The sequence below is a fragment of the Mesitornis unicolor genome, unplaced genomic scaffold, assembly GCF_000695765.1.
Source record: "Mesitornis unicolor isolate BGI_N332 unplaced genomic scaffold, ASM69576v1 scaffold1077, whole genome shotgun sequence".
Classification (NCBI taxonomy): Eukaryota; Metazoa; Chordata; class Aves; order Mesitornithiformes; family Mesitornithidae; genus Mesitornis; species Mesitornis unicolor.
The window spans coordinates 32,617-45,466 of NW_010195493.1; the positions used below are offsets into that span (position 1 = coordinate 32,617).

The window sequence follows — 12,850 nt, forward strand, 5'->3', positions numbered from 1 at the left end:
GGGAAAGAGGAAATTACATCAAGCTACACCAGGGTAGGTTTAGGTTAGACATGAAGAAAAAGTTCTACACTGAAAGGCTTAAGGGAACAAGCTGCCCAGGGAAGTGGTGGAATCACCATCCTTGGATGTATTTAAAAGCTGTCCAGATATGGTGCTCAGGGACACAGCTTAGAAGTGAGCATGGTAGAGTTAGATAACAGTTGGACTTATCTTAAAGGTCTTTTCCAACTGTAATGATTCTGTGGTTCTAAAGAACATACAGGAAATACTCCTTATAGGAAACCTATGTTGTTTGCTAGAAGTTCAAACCTTCTACAGAAATTATTTTTTACCAGACTCCTACCTCTGTATAGTTTTAGCTTTCAATTGTAATACTAAGTAAGCTTCCTTGTCTAAAGAGAGCTGACCAAGAGAATCATCTAAAACAGAGTATTTAATTAGTAGTACTATTATATGTCCAGGATGGTAGAAGGGTGTACTTCTGCAGTATATGGCAAAGACACTAAATTCCAAGCACACTAATTTTTAACTACTAGGAGACTATTAATTATATTGTATTATACCATGTAAAAAAATACAAAGGCTTACAAGAAATTTAGTGTAATTTTTACAAAAACAGAAGAGGGTAAGACAAGAACAATGAACCAGGCTCAAATCAAGTGAATAAAAAATTATAATCCGGAAAATGCAACAAGTGCAGTAGATTTAAAGAAGGAACTGAAAGCTGGTGATTTGGGCTTAGAAATGTGATTGTTTCAAGTACTCCAAACCAAAGTATGCAACTAGGTGTGGGAATGCACAGGAAAATAATGTTAAGGACAGGGCAAATACGATGCAGCAAAAGAAAGGAATTAGTGGGTGAGGGGATTCATTAATGAGAAAAACATGGGGAAATAATTCAGTTATTTAGTATTTAGAAATAATAATAAATGGGGATTATATTATATGGTAAACATTTCACTAACAGCTATATAAGAGAAGTACTTACTTATCATTTCTTCTTTATCTGACTCCTGTGCTAAGATAACATCTCTGAAAACAGTAAAGTCACAGGGATAGATTAAGTCAGTAAAACCAAAATGGAACAAAAGTAGATTAAAACTGTGCCAGCAAGGAACGTCCCAAAGAATTAACTATACACTTACTTTGCATTGACAAGGATGATTAACATTAAGAAATAAATAAAGAATGGATCTGCTTGTTGTAGATATCCATCCCATATTGCTTGAGTGACTTCAGCTGAACAGTAATATGAGAAGAGGCTTCCAAGCTAAAAATTTGGAAAATAGTACGAGAAAAAGCATTAACCAGGAACAATCTCATCAGCATAACATTTTTAACAGATACAAGATATCTAAAAGAAAATAAACCCAACAAAATTATGTACATTTGTACCATGTATTGAAGGATGGATCTACCCTCAAATGCAATTTTTATGGAAACAGTGCAGTAATGCTACAGATAATCTGTGAATAAATACACCTGGTGTGAAGGCAAACTCAGCTGTACATTGTCAGTCTTGCAAATTCAACCAGAGATAACGCAATCAGGCTAGAATACTCTTCAGCTTACAGCTACTGCTAAACACCAATTACCTCAACAAGAACATAATAAGAGAATATATTTAATCAACTAGCTTAGCAAATAGGACTCTGAAAGGATCCTGTAAACAACATTATTTTGAGTCTTCATAGTAGAACCAAGCTGATTGAACATGGCTGAGCATTAGTTTGACAATGTCACTTACTTAATGTTACACTTTGTTGCTTTATGGCTGAGTGATTAAACATTTGCAAGAAACAAGAAAATATCCATTACCATTTAACAAATTGTTTGCCTATTCCCATATTCCCATCTAAAAATACATCTTCCCTGATATGCAAACTTCAAAGTGGATAAAACAAAAGGCAGGAACTTCTTTTCACACACACCAGATAATTTTTGCAATCATACCTAACTCAAATGCATACCAGCTGGCTTCACTGGGGTCTTTGACTTTAAAAGACCTGTCAGGTTGATGTTTATCCATATCTACAACCATACAGCTGCCCACTATAAATACTAACATCACAGCCTCTCACTTTGAGTATGTCAGTCGCTCTCATTCTTATTTATTCCAAGTATTTCCTAACATCAGTGGCTCAATTAATATCCAGTACAATAAAAATGTGACATTAACAAGATCTTATACCTTATGTTAAACAAACAAAGACAAAAAGTACACACTATATCAAAACATGACATTTATTTGAGCCAGCACTGTGCCCTCGCAGCCAAGGTCAATGGCATCCTGGGATGTATCAGAAGGGGTGTGGTTAGTAGGTCAAGAGAGGTTCTCCTTCTCCTCTGCTCTGCCCTGGTGAGACCACATCTGAAATATTGTGTTCAATTCTGGGCCTCTCAGTTCAAGGACAGAGAATTGCTTGAAAGAGTCCAGCACAGAGCCACAAAGATGTTTCAGGGAGTGGAGCATCTCCCTTATGAGGAGCGGTTGAGGGAGCTGGGTCTCTTTAGCTTGGAGAAGAGGAGACTGAGGGGTTCCCTCATTAGTGTTTATAAATTTGTAAAGGGCAAGCGTCAGGAGGAAGGAGCCAGGCTCTTCTCTGTGATGTCAAATGATAGGACATCAAGCTGGAGCACAGGAGGTTCAACCTTAAGATAAGGAAAAACTTTTTCACTGTGAGGGTGACAGAGCACTGGACCAGGCTGCCCAGAGAAGTTGTGGAGTCTCCTTCTCTGGAGACATTCAAAACCCGCCTGGATGTGTTCCTGTGTGACCTGGTCTAGGTGATCCTGCTCTGGCAGGGGGGTTGGACTAGATGATCTTTCAAGGTCCCTTCCAACTCCTAATATTGTGTGATTTCTATATATACAGTTCTAATCTCTTGTACTACTCCTCCATAAACTGGCAACACGTACTTAAATTTTTACAGAAATTTATTTTTCATTATGTTTCCCTACTTTCACTTTATTACCCAGTTGAGTGCATATGAGTCTGGAGTCATCTTCTTAGTATCAAGAAAGGAGCAGAGTTCAGGCTCATGGTATTGAAGAAGCAGTCTAAATAGATGAAACGGTCTTCCCTTCATAAAACAATCCCTAAAAAGTAGCAGTGAAAATAATTATAAACCCCCCATAATATAACAGTTTCAGATTTACACTAGCAATTCTTTATTAGTTATGATTATTTAATTTCCTGTATTTTTTTAATCCACAGGGACTGATCATGAAGTCAACTTGCCCCAAGAGTTAAAAAATACCCAAACCAAAACGAACCCCACAACCTACAAACACTGAAACCTCTATTATATTAATAAGGCAGGAGAAAGAACAAAATACTGCTGGTACTTGATAGAGTATTTAATACAGAAGTTTTTAAAACAGATTTAAATATCAAAACAAGGCTAGCATGGTATCAATGTTAACTAAAAATAGAATTAAAAAAAAATAAAATCATTCTAATAAGGCAGCCAAAGTGTATTTTTTTTCTAACCAAAAAAAGGAAGCTACTTTCCACCCCCTGCTAGAGAAAACGTTGTTGTAATGCAAACATATGTAAACCACTTTCCTCACTGTTCCCCGAGATGAGACACACTTCCATTATCCACTTGCTCTCACGCAAATCACTGTCTACTCAATTGCATATCTGAGATGGTGTTTTCTTCTACATATGGCCCAAAGAAAGAATTCTAATGGCACAGGACTTCTGTATTAACTGTTTGTTAATTATGTATAGTTCAGAAAACTCTTCCAGAGGAAAGGCAGAAAGAAAAGATCAGTATCCAAAGGATACTTTATACCAAAAGCCTTGAGAGTAACAGTGTTTCCAAGGAAAAAATAGCAAAACTTCCCACATCTAAAATAGTCTTTTATGGTTTTTTTTCCCCTCTCATTCTTCCTTTGGCTTCCTTCAGATGCTCTTTCAAAAAGAAAACAAACAAAAACAAAAAAACCAAGACGTAATATTGTTCAACAGCTTATGCTGCACATTCTCCTCACTTATTGTCCACATTTTGTTAGAATAAATTCCCAATAAATATTTTGATAGTTACATAACATGCAAAAATGGGAATAAAAAGTGTATGATTAAAAACCAAAAATAGCAAAAAGTTAAAAATGAAACTTTTATAAAATAGTAATGACGGTCCAGCAGTCAAACATTAAATTGAAACCAAACTGACCTAAGCAGGGATTTGCAAGTCTACTATAAATTGCCTTTCTATGCCTTTCGTTCTCCCACTAAAAAGAAAAAAAAAGAAAGAAAGAAAGAAAAAAAGAGAGAGAGAGAGAGAAAACAGTCTACATTTCATTGAAACACCACCTAGGTTCTTACAAAGAAACTCAAATACTAGACACGCTGAAAGCCTTCTATGGGCAAAAGTACATTTGTTACATGGCCACTATCCCCAAACAGTTCCCAGAGTCCAATAGCATCTGAAAACAGAAATGGACACAAGTTGAGTCAAGTGACAGGACTGATAAATGCTTCCTGCTCCACCACCAAATGTGCAATTTTCGTATTATGGGCACACATCCCCTAGCTGGGTCATAGCTGGTCTCCTCTCCATGGAATCGGACCAAGATGTTTAATTACAGACTATCCATATATTATTTCACAAGGTCTTAATTAGAAGACCCTGTAGTCTCACTGGAGTGTCATAGTGCCACTCCAACATAAATTTAAAAAAAAATAATTTAGTGATTACATAACATCATTAAAAGCTCCAATGTAATATTTTTTAATAATAAAAAATTAAATCTAACAACTTAAAAGAAAAAATAATTAATTCCAACTAAATAGAATGCAGAGAATCAACTACTTCTTCTAAAGAGATTTTGAGACTTAATTGGTGCTTATAAAGTACTTTGAAGTGACGGGGACAGAAGTATTTATATATGAAAAATGCTAGGTAAGGGAAGAAAAAATGCTTTCACATAAGATGTGATTTAGTTCCTAAACAAATAGTTTTGATATTGCATGAAATGACAATTGTTCTACACATGAAGTCTACATCAGTCACATGTTAGCTCTTTACATCTTAAATCAACGCAATCACCTTCTGGACTTCAAATCAACAGGTATGGAAAGATGGTTCAATTCATTACCATATGAAGGAATCTGACAACTTTGCTACAAACAGTGCTACTTTCACTGAAACCAACATGCACATCCCTTCAGGAAATACTTTCAATGCCAATAAAAGTAGTACACAGGCAAAAGAAAGAGTTTTACCTTGGAATGAATTTATTCATGATAGCATAAAAGCAGTTGTACAAATCACTCCGTGGCAAACGAAGGTGCACCAGAGATTTGAGTAGATGTATCCAGCCAAGGCAAGAACTGTATTTAACATTGCGTGATTTACAATAAAAAGTAATAACAGACTCAATATCCAGAATTAATACTGACTTCTCCTCTTCTGGCACTGACAACTGGTCTGAAATAGGCACAGCAATATGAAAGGCGATTAATGCAGTTTAAAGAAGTTGAATGAGATTATTTCACAGCACAATTGCATCAATAGTGACTGCTTGGGAAAAAAAAACAAAAATGGACACACAAAACTAGCAGCTTGCATTAAATGCTTACAGAGAGGCAATCAAAAAGGCATCAAAATACAAGTGATTTTATAACCCCACTAGGATAGGCATTTGAATATTATTTAAATATCACAATGACAGGATTAAAGACATTTGAGTTTTCCAGGATCTGTAGGAAACAAAGAGGTAGGCCACAGAATGTCCCTCTTCTATTCCTACTTGATGTGTTCAGCACATAACTTATGTTCAACTTTATAACAAATTAATTTGAATTTCAACACAGATCAACCCACAACTCCTCAGTTCCTCAACTCCTCAATACCTCCAATTCCTCAGAAGCCCACTGATGTGCACATTTATGAAAATCAGTAGTTTTAATCAGCTAGGCTTACAGTCTTAAATTTTAATATTAACTTATAAATCACATTTTAAACCTCTACTTCAAAGTAATTTTCCTAACAATAATTTAAATTGGGGTTGTTAGGGTAACTATAAAAGGAGAAATTACCTGATTACTTACAACTAGAACTGGCTTTTAAATTTGATTTGGTACTGTTGCTAATCAGAAGGTACACTAATTATGAACATATAATCTTTTATATAATGTAGTACATTGTTTCAATTTCTTACAAATGTTGTAAGGTACTGAAAAGTAAAAACATCTACCATTTAATGAGAGACTAATTCCAAATCCATAATTTATATTGTTGCATTTGGATGAAAATTAGCACAATCATTTGCTTCAAAACCAGTTCTGTAGTTAAGGTAGCAGGTGACACTTCTTAAATACTGTCATTATGAAGTTTGATACATACACAAACCTTAGGTTGTCATTAGTTCCAAAGCATCTTTCTGCAGGCTCTTACTTAAAAGGCTAACAACACTTCAGCAAAAGTACTGGCAACCACCTCACTTGAGGCAATGAATCTAAGACATACTGAAATACGTCAACACCATATCCCAAATTATGTCGTCCTGCGTGTAATGAAATAACCACTTGGCTTACTTACAGTTAAATATAACAATATTTATTATACAGATTGTAGTGAAACCAGACTTTTGTGTAAGTTCATACAATTTTCAGTTTAATATTAAACACCTCTTTAGATTTTTAAATGAGGAATCTAATCTTAAATACACCTATGAAATATATTTCAGAAATAAATTTGATTTAATCCACTTGAATTATGTAAATTTTATTATAGCTAAACTGATTTACAGTAAAAGAAAGAATAACCATGTTATGTCCTGGATGGTGGGGAAGAGATCCCTACACACTTCATTAAAGCAAATATTTTTCCCCCTAAATTACCAGAAGCCCATGAGTCTCATTACTGTTAATGAAAGTTTTTATTACTGAAGTCTTTAATGGCTTCACATAAAAGCCAGTCAATATTTGGCACTTCCTTTTCTCTACCTCTCAGGAAAATAAAATAGTACATAAAATTCAAATGCCATCTGAAGATTTACTTTAAATTTGGAGACTACTTTCTCTTCTAAAACATTGAAATAGAGAGATTTAATCCAATTAAAAACTGAAATCCCTATATAACTTTCATTCTGAACTAACTTCACATTTACTACTTTAATCTGTTTAACATTTTTACAGATTACAAAATGTTTGCAATAAAGACGAAAGGCATTAAAGTGCTTACTTTTATACATTGTGAATACTAATGGAGACGTTTTGCTATCTTCCAGAAAAGACACTGTGATTAAATAACACAGTGGATTTTTTTCCCCTTTCCTTTACAGGACAGAGAAGGAAAATAAGCCCAACTAGACTCTAGAGCTAGAAAATGTAAAACTGCATTTTGAAAGTAGTAGGTACATGTGTATGCATGGAATAACTCCATTCTCTGTGTTAACTTTCAATTGTTCAAGAATAAATTAAAGCATGACAGGTAATAAAATAGAGGATTCTCTTACTGATGCCATAAGAAGTATCCTAATTTATGAGTCAGCACTGACTCCATCACCTGATCATTGATAATAATGTTGCTGAATGGTGTCAGGGATTTGGCCATTTTTGTGATGAGCTGCCGACCAGATCCTGTGACAGCTTCTTACGGACATACTGGAATATTATTTCCAGTGTTGTGGCAGCATCTTTCACAAATGCAACCTTTCATTTTTTGCTGAAAACACTAATGAAAAAATACCCTTCCAAAAAATAGTCTCTAAAGTCCAAGTTTAATATATTTTTTCACTTAGCGGTTATATGCATTTTGGTGCCACACCAGCGTTTCAGATTAAGTACCAGTCATTAGACAATTAAAAACTTGAATGACACTATAGAAAGACCATCTGGTTTAAAACACAGAGCTTGGAAAAAAATGTTTTCAGCTCCTGGAGCTTTCTTCCCATTTGGATCTGACCATGCAGACTAAAACAAGTTAGTACTTTAGACTCACATGTCACTTATCTTAGAGCCAGAGTACAGGTATGATACTACTGTTTTCTTACAAGTTCTTTCTGATTTTCTTTGCCCTGTCATCTTCCTCCACAAAGCTTCCTCCAAAATGCAAACATCATTCAGTTTATTTAATTAAAATAACAAGGCCCTAAGACAACTGAGAGTACAGAAGTTTTCACATAGGCAATCTAAATGTAACGGAACTTACCAATTAGCTCTTGGCAATCCTTATGTATTACACTCTGTTCTGGTAGGTCTAAAGAGCCATCCCAGGATGCCAGGCTGTCCCCCTTTCCTACAACATTAAGTGCAATCTGAAAACAAAAATAGAAAACCCTCTAAACATTTTAGTATCCCTCTGTAGTTACCCAATTACTGGACTCAATGAAGAGGAATAGTAAAAGTGAATTTACATACACGTGTATTAAAATTATAGTACTGCACCTCTTCTGTATAGATGCCTGGTAACTAAATAATTTACATCAAATCAAACACAACTTCAAGTATTTCCTGCTTCTTGATTTAAGCTTGTATTTACCTTCCAGACTTTGGCCCTCAGATCAGCAGGCAACCTCCTTCCTTGAATGATGTTTCTCAGAGTTTCAAGATCACAGCCTCCTTCTTCTAGAGCGTCTGCAAGATCTTTTTCCCTATAACAATGATATGTAATGTGTTTATTAGAAATTAATTCTGCAACATTTTTCAATGTTTATCTATTACATAGATGTAGACTGAAGGCTACTATCAGGCAAAACACACATATGTGAAGATATATTATAAAACAATTTGCCAATTACTGAAAATAAAGATTTGCAAAATGTTATTTACTACTTTATTTTTAAGGCTACTTGTTCAACTTCTAATTCCATTCAATTTACATGAGAAAAAAATCAGAATCACAGAATGTTAGAAGTTGGAAGGGACCTTGAAACATCATCCAGTCCAACTCCCTGCCAGAGCAGGATCACCTAGACCAGGTCACACAGGAACGCGTCCAGGTGAGTCTTGAATGTCTCCAGAGAAGGAGACTCCACAACCTCTCTGGACAGCCTGGTCCAGTGCTCTATTACTCTTACAGTGAAAAAGTTTTTCCTCATGTTCAGAGTGAACCTCCTATGCTTCAGCTTGCTCCCATTGCCCCTTGTCCTGTCATTGGACAGTAGGTACAAGAATGTACCTAATAAAGTCCATTATGTCTGCTCATTTATTATTAGAGAAGACAGACCCCTTTGAGCTGCTTCCTCCGAGTCAAAGAGCACTTTTGGAAAAAAGATTATTCAGTAGTTTAAAGCTTTAATTTGTGATGGGCACACTTCTGATACTAACTTACTATTTTCACAGCCCAACGGGTATCTTTTACTTGTACCAAATTCATTTAAAAAAACCACACTTATCAGTCCAAAGATGATCACCCTTTTTCCATATACATTGTATCTTGTATCTACTACTACACACCTGCTGTTGATCTAAGAGAGTTAAAACACATACTCCCACTTCGATTATACCACTTATCAAACTGCTTCCCATATTCATACATTGGTGTACCACTTGAAAACTCACATTGATTATTTTCTCCCACACTCTCAACTGGCTGCTCATGATACCTTCTAGTAGGCCACTGCCACTTTCAGTGTAAGAAGTAGTATTTCTTAAACATCTTCACACATCATTCCTATTTTGCCTAAATTGGAAGCAAGGCTGCTACCAGCTGAACCTTTCCCAAGAATATCATCGGTTTTAGTATCTACAAAGTTGTTGTCTCCTAGGACATCAAGTACATCCAATCTGCAAGTTTTTGTGTATTTCTGATAACTGCAACATACAGAGAGAAAGACAGGCGCATATATCCCAATCCTGCCATCACAAATATGAAGGCAAACTGTACATATACATGTTAGTGCCAGATTGGACTAATTTATTCTAATTTTATTTATTTATTTATTTTTTACTACAAAGATAGAACTAAACTGCATTTTAAGCAAAGTATTTTGCTTGTAAAAGCTCACAATAACATACAGGCTTATAACACACAGTAATTACAAACAAGCTTTACTTAAGAGAAAGCCAGGCAAGGGAACAGTGCTCATGGAAATTTCCGAAGTCAATGGCTAATATCAGTTTAGTTTTATAGTCACCATTCTACCTTCCCACAGCAAAGAACATAGTTTTCTGTGGGGGGGAAGTTATCTATATAAAAGCTTCTTCCCCTGCCCCTGCATCCCCAAAATATGCTTATATAACCTAGTTAGTCTGGTTCCTACTTTTACTTTAGGATTCTCTTGACTGCTGGAAAAAAACCTCAACAATAGCGATATTAAATTGAAAGTAATGAGGACTGTCTGTTCTCTATTGAAAACAAACAGATAGAAATCAATCCCTCACATATACTTCAAAATACCCATTGTATTCAGAACATCATTGAATATTCTTTTGTTCCAATGGAATTTTGGAGGAAAACATTTATTCCCTGACATTTTGACCGCTATTTTTTTCATCAAGTGTGTTAATCTGACTCTTAACTGCAAGGGATTTTTTGTTTGTGTGCTTTCAGAAGAAATATCATGACTCCAAGCACTAATAAGCTAGACTGAGAGCACAGAAAAAATACACATGTACTAGTTTTGTCACTCCGTTGTCTGAAGCAGTTGGCATGTATTTTGGGACCTATGAGATGAATTATTCTAATGCACAAGAACAATTCCATCTGTGATTAGCTTTCAAAGTACAGATCTTAAAATAAAAACACTAATTGATCAAGTTCGCTGAAGCTAGAGTCTTGAACAAGCATCTGCAAAAAGATTTTAGAAATTAATTCATAACTGTTTATATCTTTATCTGTTTTGTGAGAAATTGTGTGTGGGAAGTCATTAGTTAAAGCATTAGGGTATAGAAACATAGCTAAGGTCTTGAAATAAGTTTTATAAGACGTGGTGCTTTGGAACATAACAAGATGAGAATCTTACCAAAAAATCAGTAAAACCCTAATTGGTAATGGGGTACAGTGGAAAGCGAAAGAATTCACATTGTATTAGAAAAAAGAAAAAAAAAGGGGGGGGGAATTCAGATGGAGTTGGTAACTTCTAGAGTATTTGTGAAGGTTGTAAATCCGTCAAGGCCTGGAAGATTTCTACATTCACAGACAGAGGTAAATCTTAAAGACAGAAAGGAGCGTGCCTCAAAGCTAAGATAGGCAGAACATCCTTGAAGATAAGGAACTATTGAGCTAACACAGCTGCAAGAAACCAACTTAAATCATGACTAGTTATACAGAGACAATAAAGTTGAAAAGTTTACAGTGGTGAAGACAATGAGCCTTCATCCTGAAGACTACGAGCCTTCATCTTCGCGACCCTCAATGACCGCCCCAGAATTTTAGTGCGCATGCGACAGTGGGCGGAAACTGATGTGAAAGATTTCCCCGGAAACCTGTTGAATATGTAAATAACTTTGTAAAAAATGTGTGGCTATGATAATGAATGTTACTATAAATAAACCTCAACCTATTAGCAGGTGTGCTTTTCAGGCATCCCACTTCCTGAATGCACCCCGCATGCTGCTAATAAACCTTTGCTTCACAGAATTGATCCGTCTCTAAATTTGTGAGCGTGTTTCTCACAGTTTGAAAATCTGAACAAGAAAAATTAAGTCCAAATCACTTATTTCTTTGATAAACGAAGAGAGAAAACACTGTAACTTCCAGTTACAAACATTTTAACTAAAAATAGTCCAGCCTGTTTGTGAATATACATTCTACTGACAGGAAGTATTGTATTGACTAAAATTATGGTTAAAATAATCAAATAAGCAGACAAAAAAAAAAAGAGAAATTTTACAGCAGAGCTTAAAAGCAGTCTGCCTCTTTTATGTTTCACAGTATTATTAACTTTGGACACAGATATGTCTTCCAGCATCAAATATAATACTGCTGGCAATTTCTCAAATTAATTTCTGAGAATATGCCAAATAGCTAAAAAGAAATACGTAATAAACAAGGTCTGACAGATTTTTCTCATTTTTAAGTCAAAACTGTTGATAAACTTCCTGTATTTATTGAAGTAAAAGTTGACAATCTCATCTTTCAATAACTCTATACAGTAAGGTTGGGGGGCTGGGGATTTCTTTAAAGTTGTATTGTACAGTGGCAAATTTTCCTGGTTTTATTAAACAAAACACCAAGCAGTCAGTCTGTATGTTGAGGGTTTTAACTCATCATTAATTTGTGCCTTTAATTAATTAAATGCATTAATTTAACTCATCATTTAACTCATCATTAGTTTGTGCCACCTCAAATCACTTAGACCAGCACTGCATGTCAAATTGAAAAAAGGAAAAATAAAAAGGGCATTTTATGTTAAGACTATCTAGATTCTACACTGCTGTCAGTCTCTGAACACAAAACTACATCTGTCTTTGAATCTTTATAAGGAACTGAACAGAGGACAAGGAATTAGCAATGCCGGTTTTGTTCCTGACACAGTTCAGGTGTATATTTGCATAATTTTATGTTTTTGCTATAGTTTTATTTTAAACATGAAATGTTATTGCAAAATCTTATATATTTCAAAACTATGATAATATAATTTACACAAAAAAGTTCATTTGAAAGATACATAGTATACTAACAAAAACAACTGTTCAACAGCATTCAGATATGTACAGAAAAGTTTAAATCAATAAATGAAAAAAATATTTAACTGAAACTCACATAAAAAACCCAAAACAACAGAAAACAAAAACACAACAACAAAACCAAAAAGCCATGTGATATTTCAAAACAAGCAATAAGGAATACAACGTTATGTTATTCACAGGGTACAGCTCTAGTAACAGGATGTATTCTGGCATATTAATGTAGCAATTTTTGCAGCGCTACGGACTTGGGGACGAGTGGCT

At 35.0% G+C, this 12,850-nt stretch overlaps 1 protein-coding gene across 1 annotated transcript in view; it reads right to left on the reverse strand.

Annotated features, from left to right (window-relative positions):
* Window positions 1-11,298, reverse strand: part of TBC1D23 (TBC1 domain family, member 23) — a 28,584-nt gene extending 17,286 nt beyond the window's left edge. The window contains exons 1-8 of the mRNA XM_010188117.1: window positions 11,252-11,298; window positions 9,623-9,769; window positions 8,496-8,607; window positions 8,166-8,271; window positions 5,234-5,438; window positions 2,976-3,099; window positions 1,146-1,270; window positions 989-1,032 (exon numbers count right to left, since the gene is read on the reverse strand). Of these exons, the coding sequence (XP_010186419.1) occupies window positions 989-1,032; window positions 1,146-1,270; window positions 2,976-3,099; window positions 5,234-5,438; window positions 8,166-8,271; window positions 8,496-8,607; window positions 9,623-9,769; window positions 11,252-11,298 (910 nt within the window). The remainder of the gene's footprint in view (window positions 1-988; window positions 1,033-1,145; window positions 1,271-2,975; window positions 3,100-5,233; window positions 5,439-8,165; window positions 8,272-8,495; window positions 8,608-9,622; window positions 9,770-11,251) is intronic.
* Window positions 11,299-12,850: the final 1,552 nt, after the last annotated feature.